This window comes from Ovis canadensis, chromosome 17, assembly GCF_042477335.2.
Source record: "Ovis canadensis isolate MfBH-ARS-UI-01 breed Bighorn chromosome 17, ARS-UI_OviCan_v2, whole genome shotgun sequence".
Classification (NCBI taxonomy): Eukaryota; Metazoa; Chordata; class Mammalia; order Artiodactyla; family Bovidae; genus Ovis; species Ovis canadensis.
The window spans coordinates 17,052,282-17,070,341 of record NC_091261.1 but is presented as its reverse complement, the minus strand read 5'-3'; the positions used below and the strand labels follow the sequence as shown (position 1 = coordinate 17,070,341).

Sequence of the window (18,060 nt, the reverse complement as noted above, 5' to 3'; positions counted from 1 at the left end):
GTGTTTCAGACAATGTGATAGAGCTTTCCTGCATAATCATATTTAATACTTGCAATGCCTCCACTAGGAGTATTAGGATCATGTTTTATAGATGAGGAAACCAAGGCACTGTGGGGTTAAGTAAATTGCCTCTGGTCACCCAGCAATTAAGTGGTGGACCCCAGCCTGCTTGACTCTAAATTCAAACAACTAGCCACTGTGCGTGACAGGTAGGGAGGCTCAAGCATGAGCTATAGGACCCTTTAGGAAGGCTGCGGTGTAATGGAGAAGCTAGGCCAGGGGCAGAATAAGGAAGGGGAGCAGGCTTAAAAAGAAGACAGAGGGGCTGCCCCGGTGGCCCAGTGGTTAGGCCTCGGCACTCCCAGGGCAGGGGGCGCAGATCCAAGCCCCGTTTGGGGAACTAAGCTCCGGCATGTCATATAAGTAAATAAATAAAAATAAAAAGAGGACAGTGCTCAGTTCAGGATAACTCCACAAGCCAAGAGCAATGGTTAAAGCAGTCGGGCAGGGCAAGCAAATTACACCTTTTACTGAAAGGTGCCTCAATAATTAAACGTTGTACAGAAATCAAGAAACAGAAAAGGCTGAGTAGGAAGCTCGACACTATGCTCATGCTGATGGATGCTGTTGACCTTCCTTTTTGAAGATGACTGTAATTATCTGCTTGATGACATGGAATAAATTCTCAGCAATTATGAACCATGTTGCCATCAGCACAGACTCTAGCAGCTTCAGAAGGGGGTGTTACTTTGGCTTGTACTGTTGCCACCCCTTCATAGCTTGCTGGTGTTGGATCTAACCCTCTCTGTCCTGCTTGGAACCCTGTTAACACCAAAAAGGTTTAAATAAAAAATGCTATAATGAAGACTTGAGAAGTTTTTAATGTGTTGCCTGGTTTAAGGATTCATGAAAATGTTGAGGTGCAACATGATAGAGTGAAAAATAAGCTAGACTTAGAATAAAAAGATGCAGCTTGAATCCTGCTTTGGAAAATTATTAGCTTTATGATACTGATTAAGCTAGGTGTTTATCTCAGTCTGATATTCTTCATATGTAAATGAACCACGATGCCTTGCTGAGGGTTACTGCGAGGATTAAATTCAATAATGTATGTCTGGGATCTAGCAGAGGGTTTGGAACACAGCAGAAACTCAATATATTTTACTGTTTTTCTTTTCACTTAAGGACAAGAGGCACGCTACAGCCACTTCCTACATTGTGTGCATAGTAAATATTTAATAAATATATGGTTGTTATGTCCGAAATACATCTGTGCTCTGCAGAATTTGGTTTTGCATTACGCAGTTTATATCATTTTGATGCATCTTAAACATTTAGAAGATAACAGCTAACCTTTTGAAAACAGTATTATGCTTACATGTTCATAAATTCTATCCAAATAAGTAAACAGCAGTAAATGGAATCTGATTGATGACAAGTAGAGCAGCTTGGTTTGGCAAATCAAAGAGAAGCTTTAACATCACACTCTCCATCTGAACAGTGTGAGGAAAGGAAAAAAAAAAAAGACTTCTGCCTCTTGGGAAATCTAATTGTCCTAATTTTGGCAGGAAACTTAAAACTGCTGTATTCTATTTACAAAACTTTAGCATTCCCAAGGGAAGGTGCTCTGTGAAGATTGTGGAACAACGTTTTGCAACATATTTTGCCAAGGTCCTCCGCAGGGCTGGCCCCTCTCCCGGCACTCCCCCAGGGCTCAGTCAACCTGAGGAGTCCTTCTGGGGCATGACTTCCCATCTCTGAGAAGTTTCCCCTACATCCTCCTCGTGCTCCAATCTCCACTTGCCTGAGGAAGGAGCCAGCCTCTCATCTAGTTAAGTCCCTGGTCCCAGTCGGCTTATTCCTGCCTTGATGACAGGAATCGGCACATGTGGGACTGCCCTGGTGGTCTAAGACTCCGAGCTCCCAATGCAGGGGGTCCTGACATGATCCCTGGTCAGGGAACTAGACCTCACACGCCGCAACTAAAGATCCCACATGCTGCAGCTAAGATCTGGCACCGCCAAATATCTCCCTCTCTTTCTCTATCTCCCCACCTCAGGTTTTCCCTTCGCTCTGATTCTTCCTGCCACCTAGCTCCTTGCCTCTTCACTTCACTGTTCCTCCCTGTCTCTACACACACACGCGGGCATGTGCGCACATGTGCACGTCCGCACCCCAAGAGCTCACGTGCTGGAAACGAAAACAGGTGCCATTTCAAGACAACCCTCTGAGAAGCTTAGATTCCTCTCTCCTTCTGGGTTTTACTCACCCAGAACCATGTCTGGACCAACAGAGTCCTCAGCCAGGGTCCCAGATGGTGCGGGTAAAACATCATCGTCGAAGCTGATGAGGTCGATGTCCCCCGGAGGCTTGCTCTGCTGAGCAGGAACCGGGGGGCTGGCTGGGGGTCCCTCTCCCAGTGACCTGAAGGCTTTGGCTTGTGACGCCACTGAGAGTCGGGGAGGCACAGTGGCCGGCTTCAGCAAAGCCACAGAGCAGGGCGCGTTTTCTGAGGACACTGATTTCTTGGGCAGTAAAGGCCGAGGAGCGGGAGTCGGGGCTTTCTTCCCACCATTGGGGCTCTCGGCCGTGGGCCCTCCGCCCAGACTCTCAAGGTTAATGCTCCGGATAAGGCCAGGATTTGGTTTCTTTGGCAATTCGGGTTTGGTGACAGGGCTGCTCCTTGCTTCCTTCGGCGGAGAGTGTGGGGTGGGGCCCCCCCTGAGTCTGCTTGAGGTCCAGGAGTCCCATTCTCCAGAGGCTCTGTTGGCTGCAGGTTTGGGAGCCACCGAGGGTTTCCCTGAGGAAACAGCAGGTCTTGGCGGGACTGTGCGGGGCACAATTTCTGGCTTCTTGGGCAGTCCCAAGCTTTCTGTACTTGTCTGGCCCTCAAGTGCTTTGATCCTGGAAACGACAGTGCTGCGGCCCTGCTCTGTGCTCATCTTGTTCATTGTGGCCTGGCCCTCGGGGCGGCTGGCACCTTCCCACAGAGGCAGGGGCTGGCTCGGGGCTGCCTCCTCCTGCGCGGCTACCGGACTGCTCCGGGAATTCTGCTCTTTAACATGAGAATCTCTGGCCACTGGTCTGAGGTTGCTTTTTGTTCTTGGTTTTGGCACTGGACATCTTGGAGCACTGGAGTTTTGTGGACAATTCTGTTCTTCAGAAATATCAAAGACTATTAGAGGCCCCTCGTTTGTTGGAGGGTGCCTGGCTGAGACGGCTGGGGAAGGCTGGAGGGGTTTCAGAGGTGCCTGCAGGGCTGACAAGACCAAAATGAACAGAAGCTGCAATGTGACAATTGCAAAGAAAAAAGATACACAGATTTTAAAAATATACATATAGAATAACAAGAGATTTTGGTTTCCTTCATTAGTAAAAAGTAATTCTAAAATCATGGCAGAAATGTTTATATTCAGCGTCCTGCAGGAGGGTTCTTCAGGTTGCATTTATTCATTTAAGAAATATTCATTATATAATATTTTAAAACATCATTAAATTCCTGATTCTCAGTAGATGTATCAATAAACGATCTCTCTTCTGCTTTACTTTTCCAAGGTAACTTACTCTCATCTGTTATCCTAATACGACGGCCCCCTCTTTCTTTCTGCCATGTGGCATGTAGAATCTTGGGCTCCCAGACAGTGCAGTGGTTAAGAATCCACCTGCCAATGCAGGAGATGCAAAAGACTCGAGTTTGATCCCTGGGTTGGAAAGATTCCCTGGAGTAGGAAATGGCTACCCACTCCAGTATTCTTGGCTGGAAAATTCCATGGACAGAGGAGCCTGGTGGGCTACAATTCATGGGGTTACAAAGACTCAGACACGACTGAGTGACTGAGCACGTGCGCGTGTGCGCGCACACGCACGCACGCACGCACGCACGCACACACACACACGCGCAGGATCTTAATTTCCCAAACAGGGATCAAACTCCACACCCCGACAAATGCAGGATCTTAATTTCCCAAACAGGGATCAAACTCCACACCCCCTGCATTGGAATGCAAAGTCTTAACCACTGGATCACCAGGGAAATCCCTACAAGGGCTTTTAAAAAGGCCTAAAAGGACAACTTTTAGCGTCCTACCAAGTTTAAGTTGCTAAATATAACAGCTTTCTCAATGGAAATAGAGGGCATCAGCGTGAGTTAAGAGGATGATGTTTTTGTGATATGAACTAGGATGAACCCTAGAGATCGGGGCTGCAGCTTGTGAGAATGATCTATTATAATAATCACAGCAAGGCCAAATAAAGCAAGCACACAGTGATCACATACCGACTGGAAATCGAGCTCAATGAATTATGCACAAATTGCAAACTATTTTAAAGGCTGGAGTCTACTGATTACTTCCTGAGAACTAGGTCGGAAGGAAGGAAGACAAATTACTCGCATTACTTTGAGGCAGATGGTTGTCTATTTCTTCTGAAAAGTCAGTCTGAGTTGCTGAAGTAATAGTGTGCCGTGGAGTGGCAGCAGCATTATTGTTATTTGTAGTGTTAACTTGAACTTGGTTGATTTCTTTTATGACTTGTTCATAAGATGGTGGGAGCTGCAAAAGAAGAATGAAGATTTTAAATAGCTATAGGCGATAGCCAAGGTTCTTATCTTTGAACTTCATTTAAAAATAAAATGCAAAGAGGTAATGCGATATGTACTCACCTCAGCAGGAACCAGCTCACTGGGCCTCCAAGGGCCTGCTGCAGAAGCCGGGGGAAATGCCAGTCCTGGGGGGTGGGCTCCTGGAAACCACGAGGTGGGCCTCAGCGGCTCAGCTGCCACAATGGTGATCTCTGGGCGCCTGGACACAGACAGAAGCCTCAGTGAGGTTTTGTCTATTTGCAAGTGTTCAAAGATTTATGAAGATGACTATCAGCCAAGAAAGTGACATAAAGCCTGCCAGTCACAGAAATGACCTGTCTGGCCTGGGCTGTCTCTACCAGTCCACCCAGGCAGGCTTCGAAGGAGCAAATGACAGCCACCTTCCGAGACACTGGCCTCAGAGAGTTAGAGATACACCTCGAGCACACTTCACCCTGCCTTGGTTGGTCAGAATTAAGAACCAAGCCCCATACAACCTCGTTCTCCGAGGGCTCTGCTGTCCAGCCTATGCTACAAACATAGGTGCATCATAAACTAGGAAAATGCATTGGTCCAATGGAAATGGTTCGTCTCCTGTTATTCCAAGTACAAACTCTGAAGCAACACTATATGATTAGAAGAACAGCTTCTTCCTCCTCACTCTACCTCCCCCTCAGTGAGAGCTATCTTTAAGTGTTTACAGTTGGCACGTTCACTTCTAGACCCTGATGTGTGCTTCTGTGTTCCTGGTCAGTTTGTATATGAATCTGATGATTAATCCTCAGTCCTGAGGAGCCACAGTGATTTAGGTGTGGCTTCTTTCATTATTTTCTTAAGCTGATTCTCTGATCTCATGTTTAACCTTCAACCTGCTTTCATAACAAATACCAATTGCCTGACTCTGAGCAAACTCATCAACCTCTCTTGAGCCTCACTTTTCTCATCTAACAAATAAGTGTGATGGTGACCTGCTCTGCCTTTCTCTGGTACTCTATGGAAAATAAAAATAAAATGCACTGCCATTATCAAAACTGCACATGTACACACATTCTCATGCTAGCTTGTGAAACAGCAGAACCTGCCCATTGATTTTGTTTGAACCGTATTCCCTAAGAACCTCTGCTTACAGCTTAAAAAATTAAAATAATAAGAATTATTTATTAGGACAAATAACTGAAATAAGAACATATTTCAATGAGAAAAATGATTAAACAAAGTATATGATCACCTCACAAATATTATTTAATCACAAAAGTCATATATTGGAAGAAATTGCATTCACAAAGGGACCTATAATCACCAGATCTAATTATGAAGAAAAGACAGGTTCTGAGGTGTATGTACAGAATCTAGCTACCTATCTTCATAATCTGGAATGTACTATTTAAAGTTACTAACTGTTGCTGTCTTTACACAGGAGAGTGAATAAGCTGTGTTTTATTCTTTATATTTTTCTTAGTTTTCCACTACTTTCTGTAATGAGCATGTATTAAGAGCTAGAAAAATTGCTTCACAAATTGCATTTAGCCCTCAGCCCTCTTAGATATAACGCTAAGTGCAGCACAATAAACTTTCACTTCCCTCTGTGGAATCCAAGAGTCATTTCAGTGTTTGCTGCTGCTAAGTCGCTTCAGTCGTGTCTGACTCTATGTGACCCCAGAGACGGCAGCCCACCAGGCTCCCCAGTCCCTGGGATTCTCCAGGCAAGAACACTGGAGTGGGGTGCCATTGCCTTCTCCAATGCATGAAAGTAAAAAGTGAAAGTGAAGTTGCTCAGTCGTGTCCGACTCCTAGCGACCCCATGGACTGCAGCCTACCAGGCTCCTCCGCCCATGGGATTTTCCAGGCAAGAGTACTGGAGTGGGGTGCCATTGCCTTCTCTGATTATATAGCTTTTATCTAGATAGTGAGCTACTAGTTAATAAATGTTAACCACTATACATGTATTAGCCCTCATGCCAACCCTATGATGTATTTTAAAGGCGAGGATACACAAACTAAGAAAGGTTAAGGAGCTTGCCCGAGGTCATAGGGTGAGACAGCGAAGTCAGGATTTGAACTTGGTTAAAGTCCCTGTTCATTACACTATATTTTAAGAAATTTGAAAGCAGGGACAATAAATCTACCTTTCTACTCATCTGCCTGTCCACCCTCCCACCCATCCTACCATCGGTCCATCCGTTGGTCCTTCCTTCTATCTGTACAGTGACTCACTCCTCCCTGCCCCCCCACCCACCAGGCATCTAGCCTTTTTTATTCACTTGCTATCTATCTAGCTTACCTGACTTTTCCTTTCTTTATCTTTCCTTTATTCAGTTTTCTATCCTGTCATCAGTTCATTCATCCATGGGATATTTATTAAGTAACTATGAGGTACAAAGCATGTCATTGAAGCATTTACAGCAATGCTTTCCATATAGCAATTGCTTAATAAACATTCTGAAACTGACTTCAGTAAATGATTACTGTCAAAAGACCATTTTCAGGCTTGTACTGCCTCTTTTCTCAAGAGAAACCATCATTCAAACTTGTAGATTAATTTAGAAAATGTATTGATGAGGTAGAACATTGTAATATACTGTTTATGAGAAAAATATGCAGTTTGTTAACTGATGATACTTTTACTTCATAATTAGCAGAATATATGTCCTCTACTATAAATATAACCATACCTCCTATCCCGATGAAGCTCACTCTGAATAGAAGTCCGAGAAGCTACAAAAGAAACAATACTCTGATATAGTACAAAATTCATACGTTGAATAAAGGTTTAAACTTTTACAGGATACAGTTTTGGAAAAAGTTAGCTGATAACTGACATTAGATAGAACATACGAATTTTATCACCCATAAGTAGAAAAGCAAATCAAAACAATCCTCTCATATGGCATAAAGTTAATTAAGTTATATATTTGAGTTGCATAAGAAAATATAGATTTCAAAAACATTCCAAAGCACGTTCTGTGGTTCTGAAAATAATTTGAAGAATGAACAAAGCAGACAGCTATTAAGTAGAAACTGCCTGGTAAGAGTATTATGATGACAGGAAATAACAATGGGCAGAAAAAAATTTTAAATATCTATTCTAATCCATATGAGTATGCTTTTGTGATATTTGTTTATAAGTCTATTATAATGAGAGTGGAAGTGGTCAAATTTCCAACTATTTTCTCATTTTTCTTGAGTTTTACGAGGTTAAGTTGTTTTGTTACTTAAATTAAGAGATAATACATGCAAAAAGTGTTCAAATCACTTTTATAAACATGTTTAGAGACTATTATTGTACATGCAGCACTAACTTTTCCCTTAAACCTCAAACTCTAAAAACTAGATGGATTACATTTTTCTAAATTTTATCTAAAAATTAAATTCTGTATTAACCAGATGACTTGGAAAATGTGTCACACATGGGGTCACTATTACACACACATGTGTAACAGAGAACAGTATTCCTATTTTAAGAAGCACATTTAAAAGATGCCTTAAAAAAATCAAATAGTGTATGGTAAAAAATTTGTGGACAAAGGGGGATTTGTTTCAGATATCAACTATTTCTACTTCCTATGTCTCTTTGCTATTCTACTTTTTTAGTTCTTTTGATTTGAACAGGTTGAAGGTATGAATCTTTCTTCCTCCTGTTAAGTTCTGGTTCTCTCTGATCCAGGAGGCTGCCCAAGCAGAAGGCAGGGGCAGAGATGGGAAAGGGGATGAAATTTAGGCTGGGGCTGGCGCTGTGACAGCGGATCCTGCATGGGGTTAGCAAAGCAAACCTAACACCTGAAACCAAAACCCTTGGATCTCGAGTTGGAGGATGTTCTGACCTCCTATCATCAACCGGTGTGACCGACTAGGACATGTCTATCAAGAGTTAAACCAAGTTGAGGTATATTTTCTCTACTGGAAAAAGAGTACAGAGAAGCTGAAGCTCTGAGCAGCAGGTCTGATTTGTAAGAATGGTTTCATTAAGTCAGAGGCTCACCAAGTTAGCTACAATCACATCACCACGATCACTAAAGCCAGAATCAGCAGGCACAGCACTTTTAAAAGACATCATGTTATGTATCATCACAAACATACCTCTTCCACGGGGCATTTTTGCTGTGTACTATTCATGAATGCTAAAGGAAAAAAAGAAGGGGTTACAGAAGAAGAAAGGGAGAAAAAAGAGTGAACCCAGTTGCCTAAGCTCTACAAGGAATTCAGCAGCAAAACTGTCTTGCCATGCCACTGTTTCTCCCCCTCTGCATTTCGAGAAAAAGGAAAAGTTGATGAGCCATAGTTTCAGAGACTAAAGAATTATGTTGCAGGCAGGATACCACACACATAACCACGGGGGGTGGGGGGGGTGGGGTGGGTAAAAAAGTCTTCCTACAGTTTTTAGCAAAAAAAAAAAGAATCATTTTACAAAATCAATTTGCTACTTCAACCGGGATCAATTTTAAAGTATCAATAATATGTAAAAGGTAATTCAGTAGTCAATTTACATCTTTCAAATTGGTGGCTTTTCACTTGACTCTGCCCCTTCACACCAGCGGTTGTTAGTAACGCCCCCGCCCTCAGCAAGCAGACTGGAGCTCCCACACTGATGGAGCAGGACGAGGGGACTGAAGGCCCCCTAATCCTACTTACAGGCCTCCTCCACAGTCTTGCAGAACCACTCCTCTCCCCTCTCCTGCTCTGAATTTTCCCCCTCACACTCCCTCATCTTTGAAATCTCTTTTCTCTATAGGATGACTGGCACTTTTTGTCAGTGAACAAGTTTAGCAGCTAGAAACACTTCAGATTTTCAAGGCAGATTTTCACATAGTGCCTCACAATCTTCCTGTTAATTTCTCAGCTGTCTGCTTAATCTCATTCTCATTTCACCAGATTAAACAGATTTGATCTGGTTGTTGCCAGGAGAATCAAATTTGCCACCATGGCCCCACAGAACGACATGCTCCTTTTGACCTCTGCCACACACTGCCAGTCTTGCGTGCATTTTGGATTAAGGCCACAGAACTAAGGCAAGGTTTTCTTAGTGAAACGCCTATTGTTCCATGAATTATTCACCAAGTTTTCAGTTCATATGGCTAAATTCTCAGTACAAAGGAAATTCATATCCAGCTGTTTATAAAAGATTGAGCTCTGGATTTGCAATATTATTGCTAATAACGAACTCTCCTAAGTTCCAACAGGGTCATACATCTGGATGGACCCTTAATGACCATCCTTCTCCAACCTCACAGATGAGGAGAATGACCAGTTAAACTCCTTGAGGAGCCAGGAGTTTAAATAATTCTAAATAATTCAAAAATATCAACTAAATGATAGGCAGGAGAAATAAACATATAGAAGGATTATATTACAAGCATCTTTGCTATAGTACTACTTTCCCAATAAAAATCACAATAATAAAAATACTAACTACATTTCCTTCAGACAGAGTATAAACTAGAGGCATTTGACATAACAGGAATGCCCTTGGAGTGGAAAGCTCAAAAGGTCCTTGAAGTCAGGAAGTCTTCATGACCTATCTCATAAAGCCATTTAATCTCCTAGATTCAGTATCCCCATCTGTAAAATGGGGTTAACTCCCACCATGCTGGCCGTTATTTTATAATGTAAATGAACAGTTGCTGACTCATAGAAAGCAATGAATATTAGCTACGTCTGTGAATTTCAAAGAATAATTTCCTCTTAAAAAGTTAATGAAAGGAAAAGCATGAATTTCCACATGTATCCGCATAGAACACGTTCAAGAACTCTGCCCAAAATATTTAGTGTTCACAAGAATGAACACAAAAAGAAGAATCTCAAGACTTGACTGGATCCAAAATCATTATGAAAGAATTTAAAATACAATCAGTTAAGGAATATTGCTTTCAAAATATGATAAGGTCTCTTCCTTGTCAAGAATAGATGACTAAGTCTAGGATAAGAAAGCAAACATTTTATTGGGTTGGGTAAGACACAATTTCCACTTCATGGATCACAGCCTTGACATAGCTAAGGGGCTTGTATAACACAGTGAAGCTATGAGCCATGCTACCATGCAGGGCCTACCAACATGGACGAGTCACAGTGAAGAGTTCTGACAAAATGAGGTCCACTGGAGGAGGGAATGGCAAGCTACTGCAGGAAAGAAAGCACCCATGATCCGGATGACTTTGATTTGCTCAGCGTATAAAATGAAGAAAATAATACCTACTTTATTAGGGTTGTTTTAAGGATATCCTTCACAGATCACTCCCTTATCGTTGCAAAGGGGCGTACGTAACTCAGTGCAGCTATGAGCCATGCCATGCAGATGGGTCGTAGTGGAGAGTTCTGACAAAACATGACCCACTGGAGGAGGGAATGGCAAACCACCCCAGTATTCTTGCCTGGAGAATCCCACAGACAGTATGCAAAGGAAAAAAGATATGACACCGGGATGAGCTCTGCAGGTCAGAAGGCCTCCAATACGCTACTAGGGAAGAGCAGAGGGCAATTAGTAATAGCTCCAGTAAGAATGAAGCAGCTGGGCCAGAGCAGAAATGACACTCAGTTGTGGCTGGTGGTAAAAGTAAAGTCTGATGCTGTTAAGAACAATACTGCATAGGAATCCAGACTGTTAGGCCCATGAATCAAGGTATATTGGATATGGTCAAGCAGGAGATGAACTAAAATGTATGGGAATGGGTGAATTTAATTCAGATGACCATTACATACACTACTGTGGGCAAGAATCCCTTGGAAGAAATAGAGTAGCCCTCATAGTCAACAAGAGTCCAAAATGCAGTACGTGCATGCAGTCTCAAAAATGACAGAATGATCTTGGTTTGTTTCCAAGGCAAACCATTCAATATCACAGTAATCCAAGTCTATACCCCAACCACTGATGTTGAAGAAGCTGAAGTTGACTAGTTCTATGAAGACCTATGACACCTTCTAGAAATAACACCAAAAAAAGAAAATGTCCTTTTCATCATAGGGGACTGGAATGCAAATGTAAGGAATCAAGAGATCCCCAGAATAACAGGTAAGATTGGGCTTGAAATACAAAATGAAGCAGGGCAAAGGCTCAAAGAGTTTTGTCAAGAGAATACACTGGTCATAGCAAAACCTTTTCCCAACAACACAATACTAAAATCAGACTGACTATGTTCTTTGCAGCCAAAGATGGAGAAACACTATACAGTCAGCAAAAACAAGACTTGGAAGTGACCGTGGCTCAGATCATGAGCTCCTTATTGCAAAATTCAGACTTAAATTTAAAAAAGTAGGAAAAACCACTAGGCTATTCAGGTATGACTTAGATCACAGTGGAGGTGACAAATAGATTCAAGGGATTAGATCTAGTAGCCAGAGTGCCTCAAGAACTATGGATGAGGTTCGGAACACTGTTCAGGAAGCGGTGACCAAAACCGTCGCAAAGAACAAAAATGCAAGAAGGCAAAGCGGTTGTCTGAAGAGGCCTTAAAAATAGCTGAGAAAATAAGAGACAAGAAAGGCAAGGGACAAGTTTAGTTCAGTTCAGTTCAGTCGCTCATATGTACTCTGCACATAAGTTAAATACGCAGGGTAATAATATATAGCCTTGATGTATTTCTTTCCCAATTTAGAACCAGTCCGTTGTTCCAGTTCAGTTCAGTTGCTCAGTCATATCTGACTCTGTGACCCCATGGACTGCAGCACACAGGCTTCCCTGTCCATCACCAACTCCCAGAGCTTGCTCAAATTCATGTCCATCGAGTCGGTGATGCCATCCAACCGGTGATGCCATCCAACCATTGTTTCATGTCTGGTTCTAACTGTTGCTTCTTGACCTGCATACAGATTTCTCAGGAGGCAGGTAGGGTGGTCTGGTATTCCCATCTCTTGAAGAATTTTCCACAGTTTGCTGTGATCCACACAGTTAAAGGCTTTGGCATAGTCAATAAAGCAGAAGAAGACATTTTTCTGGAATTCTCTTGCTTTTTCTAGGATCCAACAGATGTTGCCCACAGTAGTAGATGTAATGGTCATCTGAATTAAATTTGCCCATTCTGATTCATTTTAGTTCACTGATTTCTAAAAGGTTGATCCTCACTTTGCCATCTGTTTGACTACTTCCAATTTTCCTTGACTGATGGACCTAAATTCCAGGACCCTACGCAATATTGTTCTTTACAACATGAGATTTCACTTCCATCACCAGTCACATCCAAAACTGGGTGCTGTTTTCACTTTGACTCAGCCTCTTCATTCTTTCTGGAGCTATTTCTCCACTCTTCTCCAGTAGCATATTGGACATCTACCAACGTGGGGAGCTCAGCTTTCAGCCACAGGACTGGAAAAGATCAGTTTTCATTTCAATCCCAAACAAGGGCAATGCCAAAGAATGTTCAAACTACTGTATGATTGCGCTCATTTCACATGCAAGAAAGGTTGTACTCAAAATCCTTCAAGCTAGGCTTCTGTATTATGTGAACTGAGAACTTCCGGATGTACAAGCTGGGTTTCAAAGATCCAGAGGAGTGTTGTATGAAAGGAGAGAAGGTTAGCACTCCCCTTGACAAGGATGGAAGAGGCTCTCGGGCCTAACAACACGCATATGGTTAAGGCATTGCCACCTACTTCGTGGCATCTAACCACTGTTTTTAGAAAGAAAAACACCAATACAGTATACTAACACATATATATGGAATTTAGGAAGATGGCAATGACGACCCTGTATGCAAGACAGGGAAAGAGACACAGATGTGTATAACGGACTTTTGGACTCAGAGGGAGAGGGAGAGGGTGGGATGATTTGGGAGAATGACATTCTAACATGTATACTATCATGTGAATTGAATCGCCAGTCTATGTCTGACGCAGGATGCAGCATGCTTGGGGCTGGTGCACGGGGATGACCCAGAAAGATGTTATGGGGAGGGAGGTGGGAGGAGGGTTCATGTTTGGGAATGCATGTAAGAATTAAAGATTTTAAAATGTAAAAAATAAAAAACTAAAAAAAAAAAAAAAAAAAAAAAAGATCCAGAGGAACCAGAGATCAAGTTGCCAACGTCCGTTGTATCACAGACAAAACAAGAAAGTTCCAGAGAAGCATCTACTTCTGATTCACTGACTACACTAAAGCCTTTAACTCTGTGGATCACAACAAACTGTGGAAAATTCTTAAAGAAATGAGAATACCAGACTACCTTACCTGCCTCCTGAGAAACCTAAATGCAGGTCAAAGCAAGAGTTAGAACCAGACACTGAACAACAGACTGGTTCTAAATTGGGAAAGGAGTACATCAAGGCTGTATATTGTCACTCCGCTTATTTAACTTATATGCAGAGTACATCATGTGAAATGCCAGGCTGGCTGAAGCACAAGCTGGAATCAAGATTGCCAGGAGGACTTTCAATAACCTTAGAGATGCAGATGACACCACCCTTATGGAAGAAAGTGAAGAGGAACTGAAGAGCCTCTTGATGAAAGTGAAAGAGGAAAGTGAAAATGCTGGCTAAAAACTCAACATTCAAGAAACTAATATCATGGCAGCCAGTCCCATCACTTCATGGCAAATAGATGGGGAAACAATGGAAACAGTGAGAGACTTTAGTTTTTTGGGCTCCAAAATCACTGCAGATGGTAACTGCAGCCATGAAATTAAAAGATGCTTGTTCCTTGGGGGGAAAAAGCTAGGAGTAACCTAGACAGCATATTAAAAAGCAGAGACCTTATTTAGCTGACAAAGGTCCATCTAGTCAAAGCTATATTTTTCTAGTATTCACGTATGGATGTGAGACTTAGACTATAAAGAAAGCTAAGCACCGAAGAATTGATGCTTTTGAACTTTGGTGTTGGAGAAGACTTTTGAAGGTCCCTTGGACAGCAAGATCAAACCAGTCCATCCTAAAGAAAATCAGTCCTGAATATTCATTGGAAGGACTGATGCTGAAGCTGAAGCTCCAATACTTTGGCCACCTGATGCGAAGAACTGACTCATTAGAAAAGACCCTGATGCAGGGAAAGATGAAGGCAAGAGGAAAAGGGGATGACAGAGGATGAGATGGCATCACCGACTTGATGGACAAGAGGATGAACAAGCTCCGGGAGTTGGTGATGGATAGGGAAGCCTGGCGTGCTGCAGTCCGTGTGGGCCACAAAGAGTTAGACATGACTTAGAGACTGAACTGACTGACTGACTGTGGGCAAGGATCCCTTAGAAGAAATGGAGTATCTCTTATAGTCAACAAAAGAGTCTGAAATGCAGTACTTGGGTGCAATCTCAAAAATGACAGAATGATCTCTGTTAGTTTTCCAAGGCAAACCATTCAATCCAAGTCTATGCCAGAACCATTAATGTCAAAGAAGCTGAAGTTGAACGATTCTATGAAGACGTATACAAGACCTTCTAGAACTAACACCAAAAAAAGATGTCCTTTTTGTCATAGGGGACTGGAATGCACAAGTAGGAAGTCAAGAGATACCTGGACTAACAGGCAAGTTTGGCCTTAGAGTACAAAATGAAGCAGGGCAAAGGCTAACTCTTTTGTCAAAGAGTTTTGCAGTCGTCAGAGCGAACACCCTCTTCCAACGACACAAGAGACGACTCTACACATGGACATCACCATATGGTCAATGCTGAAATCAGACTGATTATATTCCTTGCAGTTGAAGATGGAGAAACTCTATATAGTCAGCCAAAACAAGCGGACTGTGGCTCAGATCATGAACACTTTATTGCCAAATTCAGACTTAAATTGAAGAAAGTAGGGAAAACCACTAGACCATTCAGGTATGACCTAAATCAAATTCCTTACAATTATACAGTAGAAGTGACAAATAGTCAAGGGATTAGGTCTGATAGAGTGCCTGAAGAATTATGGATGTAGGTTCGTGACATTGTACAGGAGGCAGTGATTAAGACCATCCCCAGGAAAAAGAAATGCAAAAAGTCAAAACAGTTGTCTGAGGAGGCCTTACAAATAGCTGAGAAAAGAAGAGAAGTGAAAAGCAAAGGACAAAAGGAAAGATATACCCATCTGAATGCAGAGTTCCAAAGAATAACAAGGTGAAGTAAGAAAGCCTTCCTCAGTGATCAATGCAAAGAAATAGAGGAAAACAATAGAATGGGAAAGACTAGAAATCTCTTCAAGAAAATTGGAGATACCAAGGGAACATTTCATACAAAGGTGGGCACAATAAAGGACAGAAACAGTATGGACCTAAAAGAAGCAGAAGATATTAAGAAGAGGTGGCAAGAATACACAGAAGAACTGTGCAATAAAGATCGTAATGACCCAGATAACCATGATGGTGTGACCACTCGCCTAGAGCCAGACATCCTGGAGTGCGAAGAAGTCAAGAGGCCCTTCGGAAGCATCACTAAGAACAAAGTTAGTGGAGGTGACGGAATTCCAGCTGAGCTATTTAACATCGTAAAAGATGATGTTGTGAAACTGATACACTCAATATGCCAGCAAATTTGAAAACTCAGCAGTGGTCACAGGACTGGAAAAGAGATAAACGGAAAGATAAACCCAACTGAACATAGAGTTCCAGAGAATAACATGGAGAGATAAGAAAGCTGTCTTAAATGAACAATGCAAAGAAACAGAGGAAAACAACAGAATGGGAAAGACTAGAGATCTCTTCAAGAAAATTAGAGATATCAAGGGGATACTTCATGCAAGGATGGGAACAATAAAGGACAGAGACAGTAATGACCTAAGAGAAGCAGAAAAGATGAAGAAGAGGTGGCAAGAATACACAGAACTGTCCAAGAAAGATCTTAACGATCAGGGTAAGCACAATGGTGTGGTCACTCCCTTAGGCTGGATATCTTGAAGTGTCAAGTCAAGTGGGCCTTAGGAAGCATTACTATAACAAAGCTAGAGGAGGTGATAGAATTCCAGCTGAGCTACTTAAATCCAAAAGATGATGCTGTTAAAGTGCTGCACTCAATATATCAGCAAATTTGGAAAACTCAGCAGAGGCCACAAGACTGGAAAAGATCAGTTTTATTCCAATTCCAAAGAATGTTCAAACTACTGTGCAATTGTGCTCATTTTACATGCAAGCAAGGTTATACTCCAAATCCTTCAAGCTAGCCTTCAACATTATGTGAACGGAGAACTTCCAGATGTACAAGCTGGGTTTCAAAGAGGCAGAGGAACCAGAGAACAAACTGTCAACAGTCATTGGATCATGAAGAAAGCAAGAGAGTTCCAGAAATCACCTGCTTCTGTTTCACTGACTATGCTAAAGCCTTTGACTGTGTGCATCACAATGAACTGTGGAAAATTCTTAGAGAGATGGGAGGGTCAGACCACCTTACGTGCCTTCTGAGAAACCTGTAAGCAGGTCAAGAAGCAACAGATAGACCTGAATATGGAACGACTGGTTCAAAATGGAGAAAGGAGTACGTCAAGGCTGTATATTATCACTCTGCTTATTTAACTCATATGCAGAGTACATCATGTGAAATGCCGGGATGAATCAATCACAAGCTGGAATCATGACTGCTGGGAGAAATATCAACAACTTCAGACATGCAGATAATACCACCCCAATGGCAGAAAGCGAAGAAGAACTAAAGAGCTTCTTGATGAGGGTGAATAAGGAGAGTGAAAAAGCTAGCTTAAAATTCAGCACTTAAAAAATTAAGATCATGGCATTCCATCTCATCACTTCATGGCAAATAGAAGAGGAAAAAGTGGAAGCAGTGGCAGATTTTATTTTCTTGGGCTCCAGATGGTGATTCCAGCCATGAAATAAAAGACACTTGTTCCCTGGAAGAAAAGCTAAGACAAACCTAGACAGCATATTTAAAAGCAGAGACGTCACTTTGCCGACAAGGGTTTGTATGGTAAAGCTACGGTTTTTCCAGTAGTCATGTATGAATGTGAGAGAGTTGAACCATAAAGAAGGCTGACTGCTGAAGAACTGATGCTTTTGAACTGTGGTGCTGGAGAAGACTCTGAAGAGCCTCTTCAACTGCAAGGAGATCAAACCAGTCAATCCTAAAGGAAATAAACCCTGAATATTCTTTGGAAGGACTGATGCTGAAGCTGAAGCTCCAATACTTTGGCTACCGGGTGTGAAGAGTCGACTCATTTGAAAACACCCTGATGCTGGGAAAGATTGAAGGCAAAAGGAGAAGAGGGCAACAGAGGGTGAGATGGTTAGATAGCATCACCGAATCAATGGACATGAATTAGCAAGCTCAGGGAGATAGTGGAGGACAGAGGATCTTGGTGTGCTGCCATCCACAGGGGTTACAAAGAGCCAGACATGACTTAGTGACTGAACAACAACAACAAAGACAAAATCTGCTTATGCCTTTTTCTTATATGATGGACAAAAAGGGGAATGGAGAGGGAATGGCAGTTATTCTACATTCTGTTCTATACGGCAGCACCCAAGGATCTGCTTGCCCTTCTCGCCTAAACAGCAAAAATAAATATAACCAACACAGAGTTCCTTAGTGTATACAAAGTGAGTGCTACATTAAACGACAACTGGGTTATTATTTTTTTTT

At 42.2% G+C, this 18,060-nt stretch overlaps 1 protein-coding gene and 1 non-coding gene across 10 annotated transcripts in view; one reads left to right on the top strand and one right to left on the bottom strand.

Moving 5' to 3' along the window:
• SH3D19 (SH3 domain containing 19) overlaps positions 1 to 18,060 on the bottom strand; it is a 201,254-nt gene that overhangs the window by 45,712 nt on the left and 137,482 nt on the right. For 4 of the 9 annotated variants that reach the window (XM_069556719.1, XM_069556722.1, XM_069556720.1 and 1 more), the window contains exons 4-8: positions 8,657 to 8,697; positions 7,252 to 7,294; positions 4,661 to 4,799; positions 4,397 to 4,550; positions 2,270 to 3,259 (exon numbers count right to left, since the gene is read on the bottom strand). In XM_069556719.1, coding sequence (XP_069412820.1) covers positions 2,270 to 3,259; positions 4,397 to 4,550; positions 4,661 to 4,799; positions 7,252 to 7,294; positions 8,657 to 8,672 — 1,342 coding nt within the window. In that variant the 5' untranslated portion in view covers positions 8,673 to 8,697. The remainder of the gene's footprint in view (positions 1 to 2,269; positions 3,260 to 4,396; positions 4,551 to 4,660; positions 4,800 to 7,251; positions 7,295 to 8,656; positions 8,698 to 18,060) is intronic. The other 5 variants (XM_069556718.1, XM_069556726.1, XM_069556727.1 and 2 more) reach the window with 2 other exon arrangements.
• LOC138422979 (U6atac minor spliceosomal RNA) lies at positions 13,060 to 13,185 on the top strand. The gene has a single exon (XR_011250091.1). It is a non-coding gene; the product is annotated as a U6atac minor spliceosomal RNA (small nuclear RNA).